General features: G+C 36.8%; 1 protein-coding gene, 1 long non-coding RNA gene and 1 other non-coding gene across 4 annotated transcripts in view; 2 read left to right on the top strand and 1 right to left on the bottom strand.

Moving 5' to 3' along the window:
* Window positions 1-4,276: 4,276 nt before the first annotated feature.
* On the bottom strand, window positions 4,277-22,651 carry Cyp2r1 (cytochrome P450 family 2 subfamily R member 1). Of its 2 annotated transcripts, XM_078046434.1 has the most exons (5): window positions 22,352-22,651; window positions 12,685-12,826; window positions 7,634-8,266; window positions 6,451-6,780; window positions 4,277-5,097 (listed from the first exon to the last, which is right to left on the bottom strand). In XM_078046434.1, exons 1-5 carry the CDS (start codon window positions 22,649-22,651, stop codon window positions 4,922-4,924), a joined length of 1,581 nt encoding a protein of 526 aa, XP_077902560.1. In that variant the 3' UTR covers window positions 4,277-4,921. The 2 variants fall into 2 exon arrangements, with proteins under 2 accessions (XP_077902560.1, XP_077902561.1); XM_078046435.1 differs by lacking the exon at window positions 7,634-8,266.
* Window positions 20,229-20,335, top strand: LOC120890239 (U6 spliceosomal RNA). The gene has a single exon (XR_005734480.2). It is a non-coding gene; the product is annotated as a U6 spliceosomal RNA (small nuclear RNA).
* Window positions 22,652-22,661: 10 nt separating the features above from the next.
* The window catches only part of LOC144377086 (uncharacterized), a 78,130-nt gene continuing 74,476 nt past the window's right edge, over window positions 22,662-26,315 (top strand). Inside the window, exon 1 of the long non-coding RNA XR_013437742.1 lies at window positions 22,662-22,795. This is a non-coding gene — a long non-coding RNA (uncharacterized LOC144377086). The remainder of the gene's footprint in view (window positions 22,796-26,315) is intronic.

Here is a 26,315-nt window from a genome sequence, read left to right as displayed (position 1 = left end):
AACAGTGAAGAGGGTATTTGGTTTCTAAAGTTTTGTCTAGGTCTCTGGTTTCCACATTATACACCTGAGTAAAGACACAAAAGATCCAAAAAGATAGCAACAGTCAATCCACCATTAAGGAGAAATTCAAGAAGAAAAAATATGATTCCTTGCAATTAAGTTCAAATAATTGCTATCAGTAAAGGATAAATGAAGTGGAGCGGGTCTAATAAGACCTCTAAGAATAAAAGTTCTAGGAGCTGTTGTCAGGTTAAAAAAAAAAAAAAAAAAGACAAAGGAAGTCTTAAATTGCATTCTGCAAAATCTGCATTCACCCCATTCTGAAACAGCCAGGTGGTATTTTTTTTTTTTTAAAGAGAGAGTGAGAGAGGAGAGAGAATTTTTAATATTTATTTTTTAGTTCTCGGCGGACACAACATCTTTGTTGTTATGTGGTGCTGAGGATGGAACCCGGGCCGCACGCATGGCAGGCGAGCGCGCTACCACTTGAGCCACATCCCCAGCCCCAGGTGGTATGTTTTCAAAGAAATATTGGTAAATTAAAAGATTCAGAGACAGTGATAAGAACCAAATTGCATTCAAAACTTAGGATATTTAACTTGCAGAAGCAATATTCATAAGGAACCTGAAGGCAAAAATTAATGAAATGGAAATGGTGTGAAACATAGAAATATATCTTATAAAAAAAAAAAAGCCTTATCTCCAGTTGTTCAAAATGCCAGTCCAACATTGACATGACTTCCATGTTTTTTCAAGAAAAGCTGAAAACACTGTGCACATTGACTCTTACCTGTACTGTCAGCTACTTGGGAGGCTGAGGCAGGAGGATCGAAAATTCAAGGCTAGCCTGGGCAAGTCAGCAAGACCCTGCCTCAAAATAAAAAATAAAAAGGGCTGCAGATGTGGCTCAGCGGTAGAGTGCCCCTGGATTCAATACTCAGTACCAGAGAAACAAACAAGAACAGCTGAAAATTCACATTTTACAAAAATATCTCCTGGTTTTAAATTACTTTTATACTTAAAACTTTTATTGATCATTACCATGTATAATACTTGTGAGAGTTAAAAAACTATTGAGTATTCTTCAGTATAGAGGCTCATCTGCTTTAGAAGATAATTTATAAATGAAATATTTGCATATAAAGATGAGTGCAATGAGTAAATTTAACATTTGTGACATATTCTCATATTAAAAAATATACACACCAAACCAAAATTTTATAGAGCAAATAGCACTGTAAAGCAAACACGCTGGCTCCCCTAGAAGCCCTCCTAGGGTCCCTTCCCAATCCAAATTCCCTCCCTCCCAACTAAATAATGTCTTTTGTCTTCTTTAGGGAAGGGTACTAAGGCCACATAGAATATTCTAGGTTAATATTTTATATCAGTATCTTGATGATATCATGCCTTTGTTTTCCAACATGCCATTGTCCTCTAGTGCAGTTAGCAATTGTCTCATCTCTTTTTTTTTTTAATTTTTTATTTTTTTTATTGGTTGTTCACAACATTACAAAGCTCTTGACATATCATATTTCATACATTAGATTGAAATCTCTTTGATTGTTTTTTCCTATTTATTCTGCATGGCATTTCCTGGCATCTGAAATATGGCTTGATGTTTTTCATCAGATTTAGAAAATTCTCAACCCTCTGTCTCATTCTTTCTCTTTTCCTCTCTGGCTCTTCAAGTATGCAAATGTCAGATCTTGCATCCACTATGTCCTATATAATTTTGATAAATTATATTTTTCTTAGAAGATTATTCATTTTACTCAGGTCTTCAGACTTCTTTGCATTGACTAGTATCAATCAGTTTCTTATGAGTATTGAAATTGTTTTGTGATTATTACTTCCTGTCTTTTTGTATTTTGAGTAGTTCTGCTGTCTCCCTCTTTTCCTTGATTAATCAGGCTAGCTAATGGTTTGTCTGACTCAAGAGTCAGCAAACAGTTTTTTTTTTTTTTTTTGTAAATGGACAGATAGTAAATATTTTAAGCTTTGTAGACCAATTACATTATATAAGTACTTTAATAATGAGAGGAAAATTTCTACAAAAATTTTGATGATATTCAAAATAAAATAACTAAGTATATTTTTTCCTAAACCTTTAACCTAGGTTTTAAGTATCTCTTTTACACAACATAATCAAGCACTGAATTTAGTTTGGATTCTAATATGAATAACCTTTTTAGGTGCAATAAGCTTATTTACATTTATTCATGTGACTATATAGATAGAACTTAATTCTTCATATTACTTGGCCTTTTCTTTTCTTTTAACTTGGCTTTTTCTTTAAAAAGTCGTTTTAATTCTCCTGATATTTAGGAAGTTTTTAGCTTTGAGTCAGTGATAATCTTTATACTTATACATCTATGGATCCTGCCTTTTTTCCCATGTCTGCCTTCTTATGAACAATAAAAAATTGTTACTATGTAATTCCAAAAAATAGATATTTTTTATTATGGATCCCTGCATAATTCATATTTAACTCATATGTTTTCAAAAGTTCAATATTCTTACCACAGTTAATTGCCTCCATATGATCAAGAGGTGACAGTAAATGAAAAACCTTATAAATTGTAAAGCAAGATTCAAATTATTTGGTGTAAAAAAAATAGGATGAAAATACTACATTTGTCTCCCGAAAGAAGAGGAATCACTGCCCCTGTTTGAATATGTAATTAACTGAAATTGTGGCTCTTCTACCTTTTAACAGTTTACGAATCTATATTTTTTATGATTTTTTGCAAGGTTCACATTACCCTGATTAAGGAAAAATACAAACATTCCCTTAGGCATGTTAAAAAAAAAAAAGAAAGAAAAATAGTATTCTAGAGTTTCCAATCATAGAAGCAATAGCGGCAGCATTCAAAAGTAAATATGACCTTCTCAATTTTTATTACAATCCACATCAGTTCACAAAGTTACCTTGCTCAGTGTGACTGCCAGGCTGCCAGCATCCCTAAACAATAGAGTTCAACTTAGGTTTTTACAGGAAATATTATAGGAAGGAGAAGGTCCAAATATGAGAGCAGCTACTCCAAAGAAAGAATGAAGATGAAGTGGCTTCTTGAATAATACATCTGTAAGACTCAGAAAGGTGGGCTGGAAAGCAAGTGGTCAGAAAGCAGGTGAGGGAGATACTGTATTGTAATTAATCTTCTGACTTAGTTCCCTTCTCTTCATGATTACCCTCATTTTTTGTTGTTGTTGTTGTTGTTGTTTAGACAACCATACCATCCTCTGTAGTACATGAACTTTGGAGAAAGCCAAATTTATCACTAGTTCTGGTAGTTAGGTACATATTCAGCCCACATGAAGTATAATCCCACTCACAAAACATGGTTTTAAGTTAATGAATGTGTATGTGACTCTGTAAAGACCTCTGGAGGACAAAGAATGGTTTCAGGGGAGTATCTGAAAAACTCCCTTGATCTCCCAGAACTCTCCACGTATTCCCATAAGCCAGGCTTAAGATAAAGCTGATATCATAAGGAAGGCAAATGGAGGGATGGGAAGAAAAAGAATCTTTGGAGCATCTAGGCCACACCAACCCCAAACTCCACACATCATCTCCAAATTTCTTTTTACTAGTTAAGCAAATTTGCACATGATTTCTTTCCCTTGCAACTAGAAACATGTTAATATATCAGATACCCAGACTCCTGATTTATAGCTAGAAAATTGAAAATACTTAATAGATAAGGAAAAACTAAGGTTAAATCCATATTCTTTTTAAAATTTGTTCTAATTAGTTGTATGTGACAGTTGAATGCACTTTGATTCATTGCACACAAATGGAGCACAACTTTTCATTTCTCTCATTGTACACAATCATACATGTACCTAGGGTAATGATGACCTTCTCATTCTACCATCTTTCCTACCCCATGCCCCTCCCCTCCCCTTCCACCCCTCTGTCCAACTCAAAGTTCCTCCATCCTTTCCCTGCCTCACCCCCATTGTGGTCACTGTTATGTGCATTTACTCTGTAGCCGCAACTGTTTATAAACCAACTTACAAAAGCAGAAACCCTTAATGTACAACTTTAGAAAAAAATGATAATATAAAAATAGCTATATGGCATGATTATTAATAACATCCCATTACTTTTAAGTGACCTAATTTACACAATTACCCTGTCTCTAAAGCATGTTTCTGGATTTGAACATTACCCTCATTAGAAAAAGAACACTAGCCCATGGAAATGCCTCCAGACCTCTAAAAGACGGAATGATTTAGAAAGTGGTATCAGAAAAAATATGCCTACAAAGAATCAATATCCATGTGTCTTTTTTATTCTAAATACATATTGCAATTCCAATTTATTGACTGCAGCTGTAAGGACAGGTGTTCAGGGATCACAGAGACCTTCACAAATAGGAAGAATGACATAGTTCTATGAAGACACAGCAAGAAGCAAGATTTGAAAAACTGGTAGACTGTACATTAAATCTATATTTCTTCAGTCATCTGCTACCATATATAAATACCCCACTGTAGTCCAAATTATTTATTTGCATTTTAATTCCACAGTCTTCTATTAAACTCGACTGACACTTGGTCAAAAAGGAATTGGCATTTGGAGGCCAAGCTCTCATGAGGTAAGAAACCATGTGGAGTCAAGAAAGGATGAGAGAAAACTTACACCAAATAAGTGGCTCTACTTAGGACATCCATGGCCCTCAGCATCTTATGAACCTTTGTGCTCCTCAATAGAGAATTTAACTTTAGAAGTCATAGAAGCTTTAAAAATATCATTGTTAATACTTAATTTTGCTCTAGTGCTGTTTTCAATGACACATCTGTGTTCATTTGACTTTATGATACTGTGACTTATCCAAACACCACGCTGATTAGATTAAATAAGGTTCAAGGGTAAGGAAACATACATCCTTATTTCCCCAAATATCTATAACTTTCAGCGTCTTTTGGCACAGATAAGGTAGGGCTGAGGCTGCAATGTCATGCCTAACCTAGGCTTCAGATCTGGAACCACTTCATATGGAAAATGCAAGTGAAACCGCTGGAGCAGCGCTGTAAAAAACAAGAACATTTCCATCCGAGCCAGATGTTCTCCAAGACAATGTCTTCTCCCTAAACAGGAAAAGCAGATATAAAATGTTTTTGTTTGTTTGGTTAGTTGGTTTTTGGGTGTGAATCTGTGGTACTGGGATTTAAATCAGGGGTACTCTACCACTGAGCTACATCCCCAGCCTGTTTTTAAAAATTTTTATTTTGAGACAGGGTCTCACCAAGTTTCTGAGGCTGGCCTCAAACTTGTGATCCTCATGCTTCAGCCTCCTGAGTTGCTGGGATTAAAGCATGTGCCACCATGCCTGACTGTTAAAAATTTACATTTACCAAAATTAATGTCTAATATTTGAATGACATTCAGGAAATCTGGAAATTAAAGAAAGTTAGAGGAAGTTATGCTTATTAAATGATTCTCTTAAATCCCAAAGAATAGAAATTAGCAGTACAGCACACAGAAACTATTCCTTTACCTCCTTTTGTTAGATCATGGACTTTTGGAAAACTTTAGTCTCATCTCCAAATTCTTTCGCACATTGCAACAGAGCCTAAGATATGCTATGAAAGATTTAATTTGAGATGAGACATTTTGGTCTATAGATCCAAGAGAAGTCCATTTTACTTCAACTAACTGTGTACTTTTCTCAATAATGAGAAAGAATTTCTAGTTTATCTTCCATGGGTCTGTGATCTGTGTCCTTTTTCACAGCAAAAGCAATATTTCCTAACTGGAGATGAAGTACAATAAACCGGAAGGCAAAAAGGTTAGATTATAGTTTTACTTCAAGTTGTCAAGTTTCTAAAGCCACCTGTTACTGACTTCTAGCTCTACAAGTTTCATTACAAGTCAAAAAAAAAAAAAAAAGCAAAAACAAAAACATTTCAGGAGAATCCAGAGGTTCTTAATACTTTAACTCTAGTTAATAAATCATAGCTTATTTTGAGTAGAAAAAGTATGACTACAGAATACATGTATGATGATGTGAGGAGAAAAAAAAAAGAAGTGTGTCACATTAGATTGGATAGAGAGAAGTGATGGGAGGGGAGGAGAGGGAAAGGGGGGGTAGGAAGGACAGCAGAATAAAATAGACACTATTATTGCTGTATGTATATACGTGACTATATGACCAATGTGATTCTGCAACCTGTACACTCAGAAAAATGAGAAATTATACCCCATTTGATTCAAATGTATGATATGTCAAGATCATTGTACTATCATGTGTAACTAACAAAAAAGAAAAATTATTAATACCTATAATCAAACAATTATTTACTAAAAGAATCAATAATATGGTTTCAGAATTAGAATATTTAATTTTAGAGCAGGATGCTCAGATTAAAATGTTACATGTGATGAGTCATTGTTATATTTTATTCTAACATTCTCTTAACCTAGGGAAAAATTTCTCTTACCTAAGGAGAAAGGAATCAAAGCTTCCTTTTTGATAAAATATCCACTGCTGTCCAGAAATCGCTCGGGATTGAACACTTCTGGCTCTTTCCAATATTTTTCATCAAAGTGTACAGAATAAAGATTTGTAATTACTGTTGTGCCTTTAGGAATGGAATAACCACGTACAACTGCATCTTCAGAGGTTGCGTGGAAAATCCCTAATGGAACTATATTACAGAGTCTTAAAACTTCATGTAAAACCGCTTCAGTATAAGGCATTTTGCACTTGTCATCCCAAGAAGGTTTTCTGTCAGGGCCCATAATTAAATCAATCTCTTTCCAAACTTGTCCTGTCAGAGAAACAGTGTTCAAGTTATTATACAATTCTTAGAATCATGTCTAAAATAATATCTCTTTAATCCAATAGGGCAGGTACACTCAGATTTTTCATTTTTCATTATTTGGGAGTTTGTTTGAAATACATGCCATATGTCTTATAACAGTAGCCAATGCTCTGGGTAACTTGTCATGAACAACATATTACAAGGATTAAGGACAAAAATTAAGTTGGGTGTAGTAGAATATGTCCGTAATCTCAGCTACTCAGGAGGCCGAGGCACAAAGATTCCAAGTTCGAGGCCAGCCTGGACAAATTACTGAGACCCTGTGCTCAGTGGTAAAGCACCTCCAGGTTCAATCCCCAGAAATGGGAGAGAAAATTAAAAAATCAAATAAATTTAGAATTGGGATAATATCATTTTCAGTAAGGAATTTTCCTGAGTAAAGCATAAAACTTGAATGAGAAAAACCAGAGTCCAGTTCCCAGCTGTGTCACTTCCAGACACTCATCCCTCATCCTCATTCATAAAATAGACATAATAAGATCCATTTCAGAGTTGCTTTTTACTTTAAATGTATTTTCTTAAGATGGACACAATACCTTTACTTTATTTATTTTTATGTGGTGCTGAGAATTGAACCCAGTGCCTCATATGTGCCAGGCAAGAGTTCTACTACTGAGCCACAACCTCAGCCCTAGAGGTGCTTTTTTTATTTTTTAATACTAGAATTGAAAACTCCTCATTACTATGAAATATTGTCATCTTGGCAAGCTTAGCATAAATTCTTAAAAATGCTTTCTACATGGTTAAAGACCTTAAAACATATATGATCCCTACCTGAGATCATCAAAAGAATCCTCACCTTGAATGTTGGGATAAAGGGCCATAAGAAGAATTGCCCAGCGTAATACATTGGTTGTTGTTTCAGTTCCAGCAATGATGAGTTCACCCACTGAGAAAATTAGGTTTTCTTTGGAGAAAGTAGATAATGGGTCATTTTTACCTTGATCCATCTCATCTAAATAAGAATCAACAAAATGCTGAGGTGACTGAGGCTTTCTGTTGATGGAAGCTTTTTCAATAAGTCTGGAGAGAAAATCATAGACCACAGCTGCATTTCTAAATAGCTGTTGATGTTTTCCAAAGGGTAAGATGCCAATCCATGGGAAGGCATTATATAAGAAAACTGAGGCACTGGCAGCTAGCTCCACATTTTCACTGAATAACTCAATCATGTGCTGAAAATCAGTGTCTTCATAAGTGAATCGTTCTCCAAAAATGATCAGATTAGTTATGTTTGAAACAGCATTTGTTATTAACTGCTTAAAGTCAAAAGGTCGACCTTTGTATGTCTCAATAACATCAATGAAAAATTTGGTTTCTTCTAAGATTTTAGATTCAAAAGACTTTTGGCCATATCCAAAATAGCGAAAGCTGTTAACAGCTAATCTTCTGTGATCAACCCATCCTCGGCCATATCTGGCATTGAGTAAGCCTGAAAAGAAAATTAAAAATCTTGTATAATTCCTCCTTACCTATAACAGGTAAAAATCCTATTGAATAAAAAGAAATTTTAAAAGTTGAAGAAAACAAATCTTAAAAACAGAGAGTTGTTTTCCTGCAAATTATCTTTCTATATAACTGGTTGGTTGGGTCCTGTTCTGTTATTCATTAGTCATAGGATATTATATCAAATAAAACTTCTCATCAGGCCAAGTGATGAACACCTGTAATCCCAGTGACTTGGGAAGCTGAGGCAGGAGGATCACAAGTTCAAGGCTAGCCTCAGCAACTTAGTGTGGCCCTAAGCAACTTAAAGAGACCCTGTATCAAAATAAAAATATTTTAAAAAAGGCTGTGGATGTAGCTCAGTGGTAAAGCACCCATAGGTTCAATCTACAGTACAAACAAATAAAAAACTTCTTTTTTCCTTATCTGGGTACTAGAAGAAAAGAACTATAATTCTTTCTGTCAGTGTAATTTGACTTTGGTGAACAAGGTCCAGGTAACTTTTATCACTCAACTTTTGCTGTAAGTCTAATATACAAAAGACAAATATTACATATTCTATGGGTAAAATTTTGTCTTGGATTAAAGAAACACCTAAAAATCATTCTTCTAGGGGCTGGGGATGTAGCTCAAGTAGTAGCACGCTCGCCTGGCATGTGTGCGGCTCGGGTTCGATCCTCAGCACCACATACAAACAAAGATGTTGTGTCCGCCGAAAACTAAAAAATAAATATTAAAAAAAAATTCTCTCTCTCTCTCTCTCTTCTCTCTCTCTCTCTCTCTCTCTCTCTCTCTCTCTCTCTCTCTCTCTCTCTCTCTTTAAAAAAATCATTCTTCTAGGATTAGAAATTTTCTGTTTAGGAGAATAAAATTTAGAGTACAAATTTCCTTCTTTATATTAAAGTCATATGGTACTCAAAAAGGTAAGAATGGCACAGTCAAGTGCAGTCTGCAGTTCTCAATGTAGTAGAAATTAATGAATTAAAAAATTTTTAAAAGGGCAAACATAAAGCTCAGACTTTTGTAATACTGATATTATTTGTCACAAAACTCTAAAATTTCCACAACATATCTGTTGTTCTTATGTGAAAAGTATGAAAAATTTCCTTTTTAAGCAAACTATCAAAGGAAAAGCCCAATATTTTCAGTGTATGTATTATGTAATATGTACTTGAACTGTGATTCAGGAGGCTAAGGCAAGAGGATCACAAGTTTTCCTCAGCAACTTTGTGAGAACCTGCCTCAAAATAAAAAATAATAAAAAAGTGACAAGGGATGTAACTTAGTGATAAGGCACCCTTGGGCTCAATCCCTAGCACAAAAAAATAAAAATAAAAAACCAAGTACTTTATTTGCAATTCCATTATTTACTGGGACACAGGTGTTCCTATAATGAAAACTGTTGTGTTCTCTTGTATTCATGAGGTATAGACAAAATTTACATTTAAATAACTTTTACACAACAATTTTTAAATTTGGAGCTTATTAAAAAGTTAATCAGCCAGGTACAGTATCAAATGACTATAAACCAAGAAACTCAGGAGGTTGAGGCAAGAGGATTGTAAGTTTGAGGTCTGCCTGGACAATTTAGAAGATTCTGTCTCAAAATAAAAAATAAAAGGGCTGGGGAAGTGGCTCAGTGGTTAAGTGCCCTTCAGTTCAATCTTCAGTAGTAAATAAATATATAAATAATAAAAAATAAATAGGGCTGGGGATGTAGCTTGGTGGTAAAGCACTCCTGGGTACAATCCCTGGTACCATCAAAAGTTTTTTTCTTTTAATTATGTATGTATATGTGTATGGGTACACTCAAAACACACACACACACACACACACACACACACACAATCCCTAGCACAAAAAAATAAAAATAAAAAACCAAGTACTTTACACACACACACACACAAACACACAAACACAAACACAAACACATATACATATATTTGGATACCAGGGATTAAATCCAGGGGTACTCAACCAGGAACTACACCCCTAGCCTTATTTATTTATTTTTTATCTTGAGACAGGATCTCACTAAACTGCTTAGGGCCTCACTAAATTTCTGACGCTGGCTTTGAACTTTCAATCTTCCTGTCTCAGCCTGCCAAGCTGCTGGGATTACAGGCATGTGCCACTACTCCCAGCTCTTTTAACTATACTTAAGGGGAGAGAGGAGCACTGTTCATAATAACCCTATGTTGGCCAAGCTGTGTGCCTGGGCACAGTGCTAGGCCCACCCAAGGGGCAGCTTTTTCCCATTCATGCAATGGGTTAATAGTGGCCATGAATTTCCAATTCCAAAATCAGTGCATATGTACCTTAAAACGACATATATCATTATTTACTTATTTTTTCTCTTACTATTAATGAAAATATTAATTTTAACACTCATTTTATCTTCATGATAAAAACAGCTTAAACTATAAATTATAACTTTGAAAAATATGTATGTTTTAAATATTACTCCAATCACATCATCTTTCATTTTCATAATTTCTTTAAAGGTTTTCTATTATTATATTGTGGTTTATTCTTTGGCCTCTTTGTTATTTGTAAGAATACTTAAGAGGTTAGAGATTTGCTTTTTATTTATTTATTGCTTTCAAGTATCATACTCTAGCTTGAAAATTTGGTCTTTAAAATGTGTACTTTCTTTGCATTAGTTGCTTTATTTTGTGATTTAGTATAAATTTAGTATAAGTTATTTTCTTCTTTTCAATGCCTCTTAGGCTATCTAAAGCAAGGTACTGTTTAATTTTCTTTTGAAAATAAGTGGGGGCTGGGGATACAGCTTGGTGATAGAGCACTTGCTTGGCATATGCGAAGACCTGAGTTTCATCCCCAGTTATCTCTCTCACACATACACATACAAAGAATAAGAAGGTGTGAAGCTTTTTTGGTACAGTTTAGATAGGAGGTGTCCCCCAAAAGCTTATGTGTGGAATAATGCAAGAAGGTTCAGAGGTGAAATGATTAGATGATGAGAGTTGTAACTCAATCATTGAATTAACTCCTCATAGGAATTAATTGGGTGATAAATGAAGGCAATAGGGTGTGGCTGGTGGAGATAGGTCTCTGGGGGTGTGCCCTTGGGTTTAAATTTTGCTCCTGGTGATCAGAGATATCTCTCTCTTCTTCCTGATTGCCCTGTCCCAAGCTACTTTCCTCTGCCATGCATTCCTGACATGATATTCTGCCTCACCTCGGGTCCAGAGAATGGAGTTGGTCATTTATAAACTGAGACCTCTGAAACATGAATCTCAAATAAACTTTTCCTCCTCTAACTTGTTCTTGTTGGGTCTTTTGTTCATGGCAATGAAAAAGCTGACTATTACACCATTCTTATAAAAATTCTTATATTGGGGCTGGGGATGTGGCTCAAGCGGTAGTGTGCTCGCCTGGCATGCATGCGGCCCGGGTTCGATCCTCAGCACCACATACCAACAAAGATGTTGTGTCCGCCGAGAACTAAAAAATACATATTAAAAATTCTCTCTCTCTCTCTCTCTCTCTCTCTCTCTCTCTCTCTCTCTCTCTCTCTCTCCCTCCCTCCCTCCCTTCTCTCACTCTCTCTCAAAAAAAAAAAAATTCTTATACAACTAAAACCACTGAATCTGATTTCAACATTCTATATTTTAGGCTTTTTTCTTACTGATTTTTGTCAACTTTCAGCTTTTTTCTCTTGTTGAATATAAAATCATACAACATTATTCAACCTTAAACTATGCAAACCACTCCTTTATTTAAACCCCACAATGCTCCATTTATACAACATAATGAGTAGTAGTTAAGAAAGGCTCCTAGGCATGGTGGCACAAGCCTGGAATCCCAGCAGCTTTGAAGGCCAAGATGGGAGGATCCTGAGTTTAAAGCTAGCCTCAGCAAAAGCAAGGCACTAAGCAACTCAGTGAGAGCCTGTGTCTAAATAAAATACAAAATGGGCTGAGGATGTGGCTCAGTGGTTGATTGCCCCTGAGTTCAATCCCTGGTACACCCCATCCCCCCAAAGAAAGGCTGATTCAAGTTTTGTAAGCTTATTTTAAAAAAGGTAGTAAAAATGTCACCAAGTATTCAAGCCTAGCATCAAAGGACACTTCTGATTCAAGTGTACTCCTAACTTGTTTCATAAAACCTGAAGATGTTATTAAGTGCTAATTCTTTAAAATACTATTTATAATATTTAATAGATCTAGACTACGATAAAATTAGCATTTATTAGTCTAAAATATTAGGTAATATAACCTGAAAGGTGTTCAAAAACTAAGTTCTGTAAGTAAGTCTATAGATGCCTTCCTGTTACCAATACAAGGATCCCAACTGTATGCTGTAACTAAAATTACTTAAAATAAGGAATGTGATTTAAAATAGTTTAGTAGATCACTAAATAGTTGAAAATAAACATACCTCCCATTTTTGTCATCTTCATGAATAAAGGAAGACATGGTCTGTCTGCAAAAATTTCACTCTGATGAACAAGGCATTCCTTTACTACATCATAGCCATTTAGAACCACTGCTGATATGCCTCCAAGATCTAAACTGAAAATCTGTGAGAAGAAAAACATGTAAACAGCAGAATGTATAGAGAAATATAACCATGGAAATCCATGTGCGCTAAGCCCAGCTCTCCTGGTATTTGTTACTTCCCTAAAAATCTAAGCACTCATTACTCAACTGACAATGTTTAGACAATGTGATTCGTTACACCATTCAGTGACTGGGAACCATAATCTCATACCAGTATAATGGAAAGAGTACTGAATTCAGGAGGCCTGGGTTCTAGTTTGAGGTTTAACATTAAATATATATTAGACCCTATGCAGAACACTTTAATTTTGTGGGCTTCAGTGTGATCACAAAAAATGTATTTGATTTAGATGTTCTTTTAGGATTCATGCTACCTCAAAACATTCAATATTCAGGAATCTCTTTTCACTTCCAATATGAATAAAGAAGCAGCACCATCTTCCCCTTTATTCCTTTAGCCACAGGTAAGGGAGGGGGTTGTCAATGATCTGAAAGACAACTTTGAAGTATAAACATATCGTGGTAGGCTTATTTGTATTCAGCTCTTTGAATTTCATGAAGTTAACCAAGAAGGCCCTAAAGAAATCAGACCTTGGAAGAGAGACCTTCACCACAGAAGAAGTGGCTGCGTTTCAGATAAAAGGAAAGCAAATAAGAATACCCATCCTATGGTATGTCTCACCTCAGGCTCACTCCCAATGTCACAACCCCTGCAGTCTACTATAACTACCCCAATTTAAGGGCCCACTCTAGTGAGAAATGATGCTGCCTTGTCAGTGGGATCTGAAAACACCCCGAGAGGCTCATCCTCTTACGTGTTCCATGAGAACTTCTTGCAGACAAAATACTTAAGACAAACCTTATCTCTGTGTGACAAGCAGAGCAGATTTAACCATGGTACACACGACTTCAGGAGAAAATGTTAGGTTTAACAGAAAACAAAAGTTCTGTAGTAGCGGTTACATCAGTAAAAGTGAAACAGAATCAACCCCAGCCAAGCAATACAGCCAGTAGAGTCTTTGGCAGGAGGGTAGGCCTTGGAACTGAGCAATAGGGACATTTAACCTTGGGGAAAAAGCATGTACTGCCTTCCATAAGTAGTGTCATTAATAAAGAAAAGTGAATTGGAATTATTCACAAAGTGAATGGCTCCCAACACAAAGTGAACAGCTACCAGCTACACAAAGAGGGAACACCAGTTCCCAAAACAGTAATATAGTGCTGTTAAAGAAAAGCCTTTTCCCAGAAATATAATTTTAACAAAATAAGTCAAACAATAAGTCCTGGTATAGGAAAAAGGAAAAAAAAAACAAACAAACACTAATTGATGATTTCATAAGGATGAGCTGAGAGACCCTGACACTGAAAGTTACACTTGTATGAAGGCAAAACAGAGAGGAGATAATATTTCTTTTTTTATTATTATTAGTTGCTCATGACAATACAATGATCTTGACATATCATACACTTGATTCAAATGGGGTATGAATTCTCATTTTTCCACGTATACAGATTGCAGGTTCACATTGGTTATACAGCCACGTTTAAACATACTAGTGTCTGTTGTATTCTGCTGCCCTTCCTATCTCTCCTCTCCTCCCCTCCCCTCCCATCACCTCTCTCTACCCAATCTACTGGTGACACATTTCTGTCTCTCTTTTTCTTCCCCCTCACACCATCATATATGTATTTTTTATAACAATGAGTGTCTCCTTCCATCTTCCGTGCAATTCCCCTTCGCCCTCCCATTCCCTCCCACCTCTCTTCCCTGTTTAGTGGTAATCTTCTTCTCATGCTTTTCCTCCCTACTCTATTTTGAGTCATCCCCCCTTATATCAGAGAAAACATTCAGCATTTGTTTTTTAGGGAATGGCTAACTTCACTTAGAATAATCTGCTCTAATGCCATCCATTTCCCTGCAAATGCCATGATCTTGTTATTTTTTAGTTCTGAGTAATATTCCACTGTGTATAAATGCCACATTTTCTATCTATTCATCTATTGAAGGGCATCTATGTTGGTTCCACAGTCTAGCTATTGTGAATTGTGCTGCTATGAACATTGATGTAGCTGTATCCATGTAGTATGCTCTTTTTAGGTCTTTTAGGTATAGTCTGAGAAGGGGAATAGCTGGGTCAAATGGTGGTTCCATTCCCAGCTTTCCAAGGAATCTCCATACTGCTTCCCAAATTGGTGGCTGCATCAATTTGTAGTCCCATCAGCAATGTATGAGTGTACCTTTTCCCCCACATCCTTTCCAACACTTATTATTGTTTTTATGCATAATAGCTGCCATTCTGACTGGAGTAAGATGATATCTTAGAGTAGTTTTGATTTGCATTTCTCTAATTGCTAGAGATGATGAACATTTTTTCATATATTTGTTGACTGATTGTTTATTCTCTTCTGAGAAGTGTCTGTTCAGGTTCTTATTGGGTTATTTGTTGTTTAGGTGAGGATATATGCAATGAAGAGTAGACATTGTTTGCCGATTGCTTTAAATAGCCACACTGGCCAGAGCAATTAGACAGACAAAAGAAATTAAAGGCATAAATATAGGAAAAGAAGAATTTAAATTAGCACTATTTGCAGATGACATGATCCTATACCTAGAAGACCCAAAAGGTTCTACCAAGAAACTTCTAGATCTAGTAAATGAATTCATCAAAGTGGCAGGATATAAAATCAACACGCATAAATCAAAGGCATTCCTGTATATCAGTGACAAATCCTCTGAAATGGAAATGAGGACAACCACTCCATTCACAATATCCTCAAATAAATAAATAAAATACTTGGGAATCAACCTACCAAAGAGGGGAAAGATCCATACAACAAAAACTACAGAACCCTAAAGAGAGAAATAGAAGAAGACCTTAGAAGATGGAAAGATATACCTTGCTCATGGATAGGCAGAATTAATATCATTAAAATGGCCATATTACCAAAAGTACTCTATAGGTTTAATGCAACACCAATCAAAATCCCAATGGCATTCCTCACAGAAATAGAAAAAGCAATCGTGAAATTCATCTGGAAAAATAAAAGACCCAGAATAGCTAAAGCAATTCTAAGCAGAAAGAGTGAAACAGGTGGTATAGCAATACCAGATTTTAAACTATACTATAGAGCAATAGTAACAAAAACAGCATGGTACTGGTACCAAAACAGGCGGGTAGACCAATGGTACAGAATAGAGGACACAGAACCAAGACAGAAAATTACAACTACCTTATATTAGACAAAGGTGCTAAAAGCATGCAATGGTGAAAGGATAGTATCTTCAACAAATGGTGCTGGGAGAACTGGAAATCCATATGCAACAAAATGAAATTGAATCCCTTTCTCTCACCATGCCTAAAAGTTAACTTAAAATGGATCAAGGAGCTAGGAATCAAACCAAGGAGCTATGAATCAAACCAGAGACTCTGTGTCTAATAGAATTAAAAGTTGGCCCTAATCTCCATCTTGTGGGGTCGGGCTCCAAATTCCTTAATAGGACACCTATAGCACAAGAGTTAAAATCAAGGATCAACAAATGGGACGTATTCAAACTAAAAAGTTTTTTCTCAGCAAGAGAAATAATAAGTGAGGTAAATAGGGAGCCTACATCCTGGGAACAAATTTTTACCCCTCACACTTCAGATAGAGCTCTAATCTCTAGAGTATACAAAGAATTCAAAAAGTTAAACAACAAAAAAACAAATAACCCAGTCAACAAATGGGCCAAGGACCTAAACAGATACTTCTCAGAGGAGGATATACAATCAATCAACAAGTACATGAGAAAATGCTCACCATCTCTAGCAATCAGAGAAATGCAAATTAAAACCACTCTTAAGGTACCATCTCACTCCAGTAAGAATGGCAGCCATTATGAAGTCAAACAATAACAAGGGATGGCAAGGATGTACATTGCTGGTAGGAGATAATATTTCAAGGTAAAGCTTTAGGCTGTGACACTAGGGATTATAAAAATTAAAGAGGACCCACAGCTTGAGAAAGTTGTTATACAATCCACCTTTACTCAAAAATTTGAGATAGTCTTCTATTTCAGGGTAGAACTGGAGGAATTTTTACTTCAACTTGTATATATTCTAGTATACACTATTTCCAAGGACTTTTGTAAAAGTTTGAAATCAATTTGGAGAAACATACCCTTAAGCTGCTTTGATCTATGGAACAGTCCAAAATTAAGAATATGCATTCCTTGATTTAGTCGATAGTTTTTAGTTCCTATTGTGGGCTAATTAAGATGCTGACAGAGATGTAAACAGGAATACATGAAGTATTTTCCTTGTCTTCTAGAAGTCATTCTATGATCTTCAAGTCACTCCCTCTTGCTTCAGACCAGTTCTACCCAGAAATTTTCACTCTCAGTTAATGATCACTTTATGTTTCCTTCAAATATTCAGGTTCAAAACCCTGCAATTACCAGTGTTGACACATTTTCTCCCAAACCCCATTTCCAACTACTCAGAGATCATGTTACTCCTACTTTCAGAATATAAACAGAATCTGGTAACTTCTTATCACCTCTGCTATAGTTTGAGTTTCCTTAAATGTCCCCCAAGGGCCTCTGAATTAAAGGTTTTGTCCTCTTTTGTGTTACAGGGAGGTGGTAGAAACTTTAAGGGGTAGGACCTCATGGGAGACTTTGGGTCATGGGGATGTGCCCTTAAAGGGGATACTGAAACCTGGGTCACTCCTCTTCCTCTCTAATTTTTGCTTCCTGGCTGCCATGGGGTGAGCAGATTTCCCTGTCATGTGCTCCTGCTGTGAAGTACTGCCTCACCATAGGTCCAAAAGCAATAGGGTAAATTGGCCATGGACTGAAACTTCCCAAACTATAAGCCAAAGTAAATCTTTCCTCTTTTAAAGGTGATTATCTCAGGTATTATGTGACAGTGTAATCTATTCTAACACTCTAGTCCAAGCCTCCTTCATTTCTCCCTTATGCTTCCAAAGCAGTCTCCTTTCTGGCCCCTTTAATTTCATTCATGTCTCTTTGTACATAATTCTCAACATGACATGTTTCAGCTTTGTGGTCTTTGTATTTGTTATTCTCTTGGTCCAGAATATTCATCCCCTAGATATTTTTATTGCTTGCTCCTTTATTTCCTTTAAAGTCTTTGTTCAGATGCTATCTTTGCAGTGAGGCCTGCCCTGACTAGCCAATTTAAAATTTGATCCTTTAGCATTTTCCAGTTCCTAATTTACCTTGATTTATACCCTAAACTATTTAAACATATTTTATAAATTACTTATTGTGCTATGTTGTCTGTCTTCCCCCCACTATAATATAAGGTACATAAGAGCAGGGATCTCTGATTTGTTCACTGCTATATATTCAGTGCCTATAACTGAATATAACATATGATGTTAATTGTAATAACATATGATGTAAATAACATATGATGACAATTGGTAAATTTAAGTTTCATTAATGAATTGTGGTAGAAACATGCATTAAAGCATATCATTACAACATCATAGGCTAAGTGTTAATAACAAAAATATGCACCAAGTACCATTGATGTAAACTACAAAGTGAATGCCACACATCCCCTCGCCCCAATACTGGGATTAAACCCAGGGCCCAGGACACTCTATTACCGAGCTATTGCAATATTCCAAGGCCCCTTTTGTTTTATTTTTTGAGATAGGGTCTTGCTAAGTTGCCCAGGCTAGACTTGAACTTGCAATCCTCCTCAGGCCACAGCCTCCAAACTGCTAGGATTACAGGTGTGTGTCATAGTGTGTGACACACTCTTCAACTTAGCTTCAATTTGTTTTCTCATCAGGAATGCTTCTCTTCATTGTCATACTATTCAAACCATATCAAGTCTTTTTTTTTTTTAAGAGAGAGAGAGAGAGAGAATTTTAATATTTATTTTTTAGTTTTCGGTGGACACAACATCTTTGTTTGTATGTGGTGCTGAGGATCGAACCTAGGCCGCACACATGCCAGGCGAGCACGCTACCAATCGAGCCACATCCCCAGCCCCATACCAAGTCTTTAGGGACCTTCCTCCACAGTGCATTTTTTTTTTTTCGGGTGTTCTCTCTTTTTCTCTCTGCTTTGAACGACTATGACACATGATTGGAAGCTCCCATGGCCCTTATTTAATACTACCTTGAACCAGAAACATTCATATTCTTATTTTCTGTCTGCCTGCTTAATTATGAACTCCTTTGAAGCAGTGATTTCATAATTTTTTATCTTTGAATCCTCCACAGAATCTGATTCAGTGCCTTGCATAAAGTTAATGTTTGCTGTAAAAATAAATTAGTAAGTTTAAGTTATCAATTCCACTTATTTTATTGTCCTTAAGTGCATTCGCCTGAAAAGAATCTGACAAAGCCACTTGCTTACCAAAATCTAGATTACAACTAAAGTAACTGTGAAAGTTTAAACACTCACAGTGATCGTCTAAAGAAATGGTATTTTTTGTGTAGTTCATTTCAATTTAAGATTTTCTTTAAAATGAATGTGCAAATCTTGAGACTAGCTATCTTCCTTTCAAGAATTATAAACAAGAATTAAATTCCATCTGCACAAAAGTAGGTATTACATTAAGCGACTGTCATAAGTAATTTTAAAGCCCACATTTTTTCTGTAAGCACACATCTCAAATTAAAAAGAGAGACAGTGGAAAAATAAGATTCTATTTCCAAATAAGTCCTACAAACTACTTTCCACAAATCTTCCTGAAGTACAAGAGATAATAGTTGCCTTCGACCTCCAAAAAGAGTATTTAAACAACTTATATTAACTGTAATACTTTGTGAGAATTAAGAAATATCCCCCAAGATAAAAGGAGATTATTGGGAGCATTCCATAACTAAAACAAAGATCAAATGCTGCTATAGTTTAAAGAGTTAATGTTTGGTGGCTATTTAAGGCAATTGGCAAACAATGTCTACTCTTCATTGCATATATCCTCATTTTTGTTCCTTTCTGTTTTTCTTCTACCCCTTTTGCCATTATTACACAGTTTAGACCTATTTGATTTGTGGTAAGAGTATTATTTCTAAAGAACCATAATTTCAAACAGTGGTACCAGGAATAAAACCAGTTACTTATGCCAAATTCTTACCCATTGAATTAGATCTGTCTAAACCTGGGATGACAGTCTACTAAGATGTTTATAATTCATCTCATAACCTATTATAGCAGGAGCCAACTCACCCTGTTCCAAAGGAATATTTATATTAAATACAAAGTTCCTTTCAGTTCAAATGTTTGTACATGAAAAACTTAATTCTCTATTCTGTAAGAAACCGTTTCTACAGATCCTTAAAAAATACTTTTAAATTTGTAGGCCTAATAAATCTGTTCTTTGTATAGTAACTAGTGTTATGGTTTAGATGTGATGCATCCCCCAAAAGCTCATGTGTGAGACAATGTAAAAAAATTTAGTACTTGCTTTAACAGCACATATACTAAAATTGGAGCAATACAGAGAAGATTAGCATGGCCCCTGCACAAGGATGACATGCAAATTAGTGAAGCAGATCATATTTTTTGAAAAGAGGGGAAGGCAGGGGATGTGGGGATAAGAAACATAGCAGAATGAAACAGACATTATTACTTTATGTATGTATGTGACTATGACCAATGTGATTCTACAATATGTATATTCAGAAAAATGAGAAATTATATCCCATCTATGTATGATATGTCAAAGTATATAAGTGCACTCTACTGTCATGTATAACTAATTAAAACAAATTAAAAATTTTTTAAAAAGAGAAAGTTTAGAGGTGAAAAGATTTGGTTATGTGAATCTTAAACTAATCAATGGGTGGTAACTATAGGCAGGTAGGGTGTGCCTAGAGGAGCAGGTATGTCTTTGGGTATGTATTTTGTCCCTGGTTTACAGTTTGTCTGCTTCCTGGTGCCAATTTCTGAGTTGCTTTCCTCCACCACACCCACCATGGTATTTTGCCTCATCTCTGTGGAGCAATGGAGCTGGCTATGGACTGAGATCTCTGAAACACTGTGCCCCAAATAAACTTTTCCTCCTCTAAAATTGTTCTTGTCAGGTCTTTTGGCCACAGCAATGAAAAATCTGACTAAACCATCAAGATCATATATGAGAACCAACAACATTTGAGCAACACTTTATTGTTTTTGGCTATCATTATTCTAATTACCCAGATCAGAAAAATTTAGGCTTCAGTGAAGTAAAGGTGAAGTATCAACTGGGAAAAGAGGACTCAATGGCAAGTCTTATATTTTCATATCTTATGATATCTCCAGAGATACTATGTTTTGTACAAAGATCCCAAAGAGAAATCATGAAAATAAACTCAATTCCTGAAGAACCAGAAGGTGGAAAACAGAATCTAAGATTTACATGTATTGTCTATACCTAAGTCCAGCTTCCCACAGTGAGCTGCAGAAACCTAGAATAATTCTTCTAAAGATTACTTTAAGCACAAACCTGCAACACAATTAAGTAGATGCATACAATTAGGTAAGGACTTAAGGATTATTCTGAAATATAATTGCCAAACAGCCCCCTGTTTTTTTCCTTCACAGTATTTAGTTTGTAGTGGATAATTAGATCAAGTTTCTCCCTGCTACTAGACTGTATAACTCCTCAAAACAAGTCCGGGTCTTCCTTCTTCATCTTTTTATTCCCAGCACCAAGCAAGATCACAGCCTGTGGTTACACAGAAATGAACGTAAGTAATTAAAAAAAAAAAAAAAAAAGGTGAGTTTTGACCAGGGGTCTGGAAACTTCTGCTTCCTTTTGAAGGACAATCTTCCAAATACAAACATGAGTTCTAGCATTTTCTTTTTCCAGTCCCTTAGCATTCCAGTGTCATAATTCTCTTGTGACTAATGGGGGAAGCCAGAAGTACCTCACTGGATAGGAAGTTTTAAATGAGAACGAATTGACAATGACACTGGCACATAAGTACATGCTGTGAGAATGTTCCTGGCCAGTCTGGCTCCCGCTATGCTGCTGTAGGGCTCTTCACCAGATTTTGGCCAATAATTCATTCATACTTTTCAAAATCATGTACCAGAGCTCACTTCTAGGTTAGGGTCGTTCAACTAAATTTTTTTTTTTTCATCCGCAGAGCAAACGCTTTGACTAGTCATTTGTCAATTACAAATATCGAAGAACCGTCTACTAACCACTAATTCTGTCCTAGAACTCAAGAAGCCTGTTGAACATGCCAAGGGTTGAAATCTAAAGCACGCCCACAGGGCCGAGCAGCTCCCACCGCCAGGCGCTGGGCTGAGCGCACGCGCCAGCCCCCAGGGGGCGCGACGGCTCCGCCCACAGAGCCCAGGGCGCAGGCGCGGGAGCATCGGCGGGAGCGCCCAGGGAGAGGGGAAAGTCGCTCCCTAATTGCCCCTGGGATGCGTCGCTGGGTCGAAGGCACCTCCTTTCCTGGCCCGCGGACCGAGTTTCCCTCAAAAGGCGGTCAGAACAGCAAGAAAGGTCTCCCCAGGGGAGGACAGCCCGCGCCGGCCTGAACACAGGAAAGCTGCCCTCCCTGCCCGCGGCCCGTCGGGGCTGTACCTCGCCGTACACCTGGCTCTGCTTTCTCATGTAGACGTGAGGAAGTTCAGCGGAGGCGGCCAGGGAGCAGATGTTGCCGATAAACGGCAGCCCCCTTGGCCCCGGGGGGAAACCCGCTGGCCGCCTCTGCTTCAGCAGTTGACGGATCCCCAGCGCGAAGAGCAGCAGGAAGAGTGCACTGCCGACGGCCGCGGCGCACGCCACAGCCCCTGGGGGTTCCCGCATTGGTCCTGCCAAGGCTGCGAAGCCCGCCACCGCCCTGAGAGCAAGGCGCCTCTTCCAGCCCCGCCTCACTCCCATTGGCCCGGTACCCCGAGGTCCCGCCCTAGCTCCATGGCCATTGGCTCTCGAGTGCAGGGCGCTTGGGCTACTGGAGTCAGTACCTCTGTTCCTGGCCCAGTTCAGAGTCCGCATTGCGACCCTTTGGATCTGGTTTGGCACTAGGTGAGCACCAACGTAGCGGGCATCGAGCCGGGGTTTCTAGGAAATAAACACCAGGACATTGAATACTGGTTAGAGCAGTTTCATTCAGGGCTAGCAGGATCCTGTCTCTTGGGAAAACAGCCTTTCTTATGGTGTCTTTTTAGGTACCAAGGCTATGTATTCAAGACTAGGAAGAGTGGATCGTTATTATCTATGCACTCTTTAGTTCAACATGAAAATATTCAGATTTTCTGTAGAGTTCACCCATCAGTATAAAAATAAAATAGTTTTACGCTTTTCTCCTACTTTACTCATCATTTTTTTCCCTGTTACAAAGCGTTTTTTGTGTACCATCCTTTAAGAATTGTGATGAGTAAGCCCTGTTTATGTGATTAACTCTGGTTTACCTCTGGTTTTCCCAAGTTAGTTCCTTATTGGTAATCAGAGGTCTCTCTCGTCTGCAATTACTCAGGGATTGTTCTTACTACTCAAGTTTTCTCTTTCTACTACTTAGAATTAAGCAACTGATTTCATATTGTTATTTCAGTTTCTATTCCTGTTTTTAATGGGGCAATTCCTTGCAACACAGGACTTGCTGGACTTAAGACTCTTCTAACAGCTGCCCCCTAGTTATGATTTAAATTTGGGTAAGGGTTTTATGTCTTCATTATCTTAAGTTGCATTCATAAACAAATATTTATTGAATGACTACTTTGTGCTGGTGTCCTAAGCAAGGGAGACACAAAGGTGAATAGGAACAACAAAATTCCCACAAGGTATTTCCATAGGATCCATTCCTACAGAATAAGCACCTACTGCCTATTACAAATATGTGATAGTCTCTTTAAAGATTCCCAGCAAACATCTTGGAAATCAGCTTAAGGATATGTTAGAGGCTCAAAGATTTATTTATGAAAGCAAGAAGTCTCCAGCAGCTGGGGAGACTGATGCTGGAGGATCACAAGTTCAAAGTCAGCCTCAGCAAATTAGTGAGGCTCTATCTCAGAAAAAAAAAAGAAGAAAGAAAAATCAAGAAATATACATTCAAGGGAGAATGCAAGTCACCTTGATAGATGCTTTGGGGGTTTTGGGTTCTTTTAATGGAAATTTGATGAAGGTTGGGTGTGGGAAGGTAAGTGGAGATGACATCAGTCTGGTGATCACAAAACAGTTTATGGTGGCCATGTGGTTCTCAAGATCCTTCTGTTGATATGATTTCCATTATCTGATCAGTAAGTAGGTAACGTTTGGAAAGTACCATAGATTATAGGCTTCATGATATTTATCTTCTTTGCACTTATTATGTAGGCTAATTACATTATTCAAAGTAATTTTCATAAGTGGGTGGATTTCTGGTAACTTTAAGATTTACAGATTTCCTATAAATTTGGGAGTGACAGTCCTGGTAGAAGAACTAATTGGCTTAGAATGAGGTTTTTAGATTCAAGTTGTATATTTAAATTTTTTTCCCTGTTTTATCCTTTCTACCTTTTATATTTCTTCTAGGCTACCTCATGAGGATGGGTTAATTTTCCTAGTAGGGGGCTTATAATAAGAGCAAATTCAGCTTTCTCTTGTATCTTCCCTTGCCATGTGACCTTTTCTGCAAACAACTGCTTTCCTTTGACTTCTTCCAAAGAGCTAACATGTGGCCCTTACAAGAAGCCAAGCAGGTGCTGGTGCCATGCTCTTAGACTTACAGAAATGTGAGATAAATAAGGTTATTTTCTTTATAAATTACGAAGCTTGTTAGAGCAACAGAAGTAGACTAGGATATGAACTATCTCTCCAGGGCATATCCTGTAAGGCAGCAGTTATGTGAGAAAAACAGATTTTGAATGTTGAAATTCTCTATGGTTATTCCTTGGTGTTCCCCCAATGACAAATGATGCATCCAGCACAGGTTTATCTTCTTGGCACATTCCATTATCCTTACCCAACTCAGGAAGGTTAAACTGAACTGTACTGGAACCTAAAGTGAAAGAAAAAAATTGATGATACTGATTCTCATTAAGAATTTGACATCTTTTTATCTCAAATACTTGCCTTAATTTTGGTTTTAAAGTTTTGCATTTAAAATGTTGCCAATAATATGATTCTATACCTAGAAGACCCAAAAAATTTCACCAGAAAACTGAATGAATTCAGCAAAGTAACAGGATATAAAATTAATACCCATAAATCAAAGGCATTTCTGTGTATCAGTGACAGATCCTCTGGAAGGAAAATGAAGAAAACTACCCCATTTACAATAGCCTCAAAAAAAAAAATACTTTGGAATCAACAAAACAGGTGAAAGTCTTCTACAATGAAAACTATGGAATGCTAAAGAAAGAAATTAAAGAAGACCTTAGAAGATATAGATAGGCAGAATTAATATTATCAAAATGACCATACTACCAAAAGCACTTTACAGACTTAATGCAATTCTGATCAAAATCCCAATGGTATTCCTCAAAGAAATAGAAAAAGCAGTCATGAAATTCATCTGGAAAAATAAGAGACTCAGAATAGCTAAAGTAATCCTTAGCAGGAATACTGAAGCAGCTGGCATCACTATACCAGACCTGAAACTATACTACAGAGCAATGGTAACAAATACAGCATGGTATTGGCACCAAAATAGACAGGTATACTAGTGATACAGAATAGAGGACACAGAGACTAACCCACATAATTACAGTTATCTTATATTAGACAAAGGTGCCAAAAGCATACACTGGAGAAAAGATAGCATCTTCAACAAATGGTGCTAGGGAAACTGGAAATCCATATGCAACAAAATGAAATTGAACCTTTATCTCTCATCATGCACAAAACTCAACCCAAAGTGGATCAAGGACCTAGGAATTAAACCAGAGACACTGCATCTAATAGAAGAAAAAGTAGGCCCAAATCTCCATCATGTCAGATTAGGCCCCAACTTCCTTCATAAGACTCCTATAGCATAAAAAATAATTAAAATCAATAATCAATAAATAGGATGGATTCAAACTAAAAATCTTTTTAGCAAAAGAGAGCCTACATTTTGTAGAGAGCCTACATTTTGGGAGCAAGTTTTTACCACACACACACATTAGATAGAGCACTAATCTCTAGGATATATAAATAACTAAAAAATTTTAATCTCCCAAAAGCAAATTACCCAATCAATAAATGGGCCAGGGAACTGGACAGATACTTCTCAGAAGATGATATACAATCAATCAACAAATATATGAAAAAATGTTCATCCTCTCTAGCAATTAGAGAAATGCAATTCAAAAGTGAGATTTCATCTCATTCCAGTCATAATGGCAGCTAGTAAGAATACAAATAAGTGTTGGTGAGGATGTGGGGGAAAAGGCACACTCATACATTGCTGGTGGGACTGCAAAATGGTACAGCCAATATGGAAATCAGTATGGAGATTCCTTGGAAAAGTGGGAATGGAACCACTAATTGACCCAGCTATCCTACTCCTCAGTCTATACCCAAAGGACTTAAAAACAGCATACTACAGGGACACAGCCACATCAATGTTTATAGAAGCACTATTCAC

The sequence above is a fragment of the Ictidomys tridecemlineatus genome, chromosome 4 (assembly GCF_052094955.1).
Source record: "Ictidomys tridecemlineatus isolate mIctTri1 chromosome 4, mIctTri1.hap1, whole genome shotgun sequence".
NCBI classification, from domain to species: domain Eukaryota; kingdom Metazoa; phylum Chordata; class Mammalia; order Rodentia; family Sciuridae; genus Ictidomys; species Ictidomys tridecemlineatus.
Note: the sequence above shows the minus strand (reverse complement) of the source record. Positions and strands in the feature narration are given on the sequence as shown.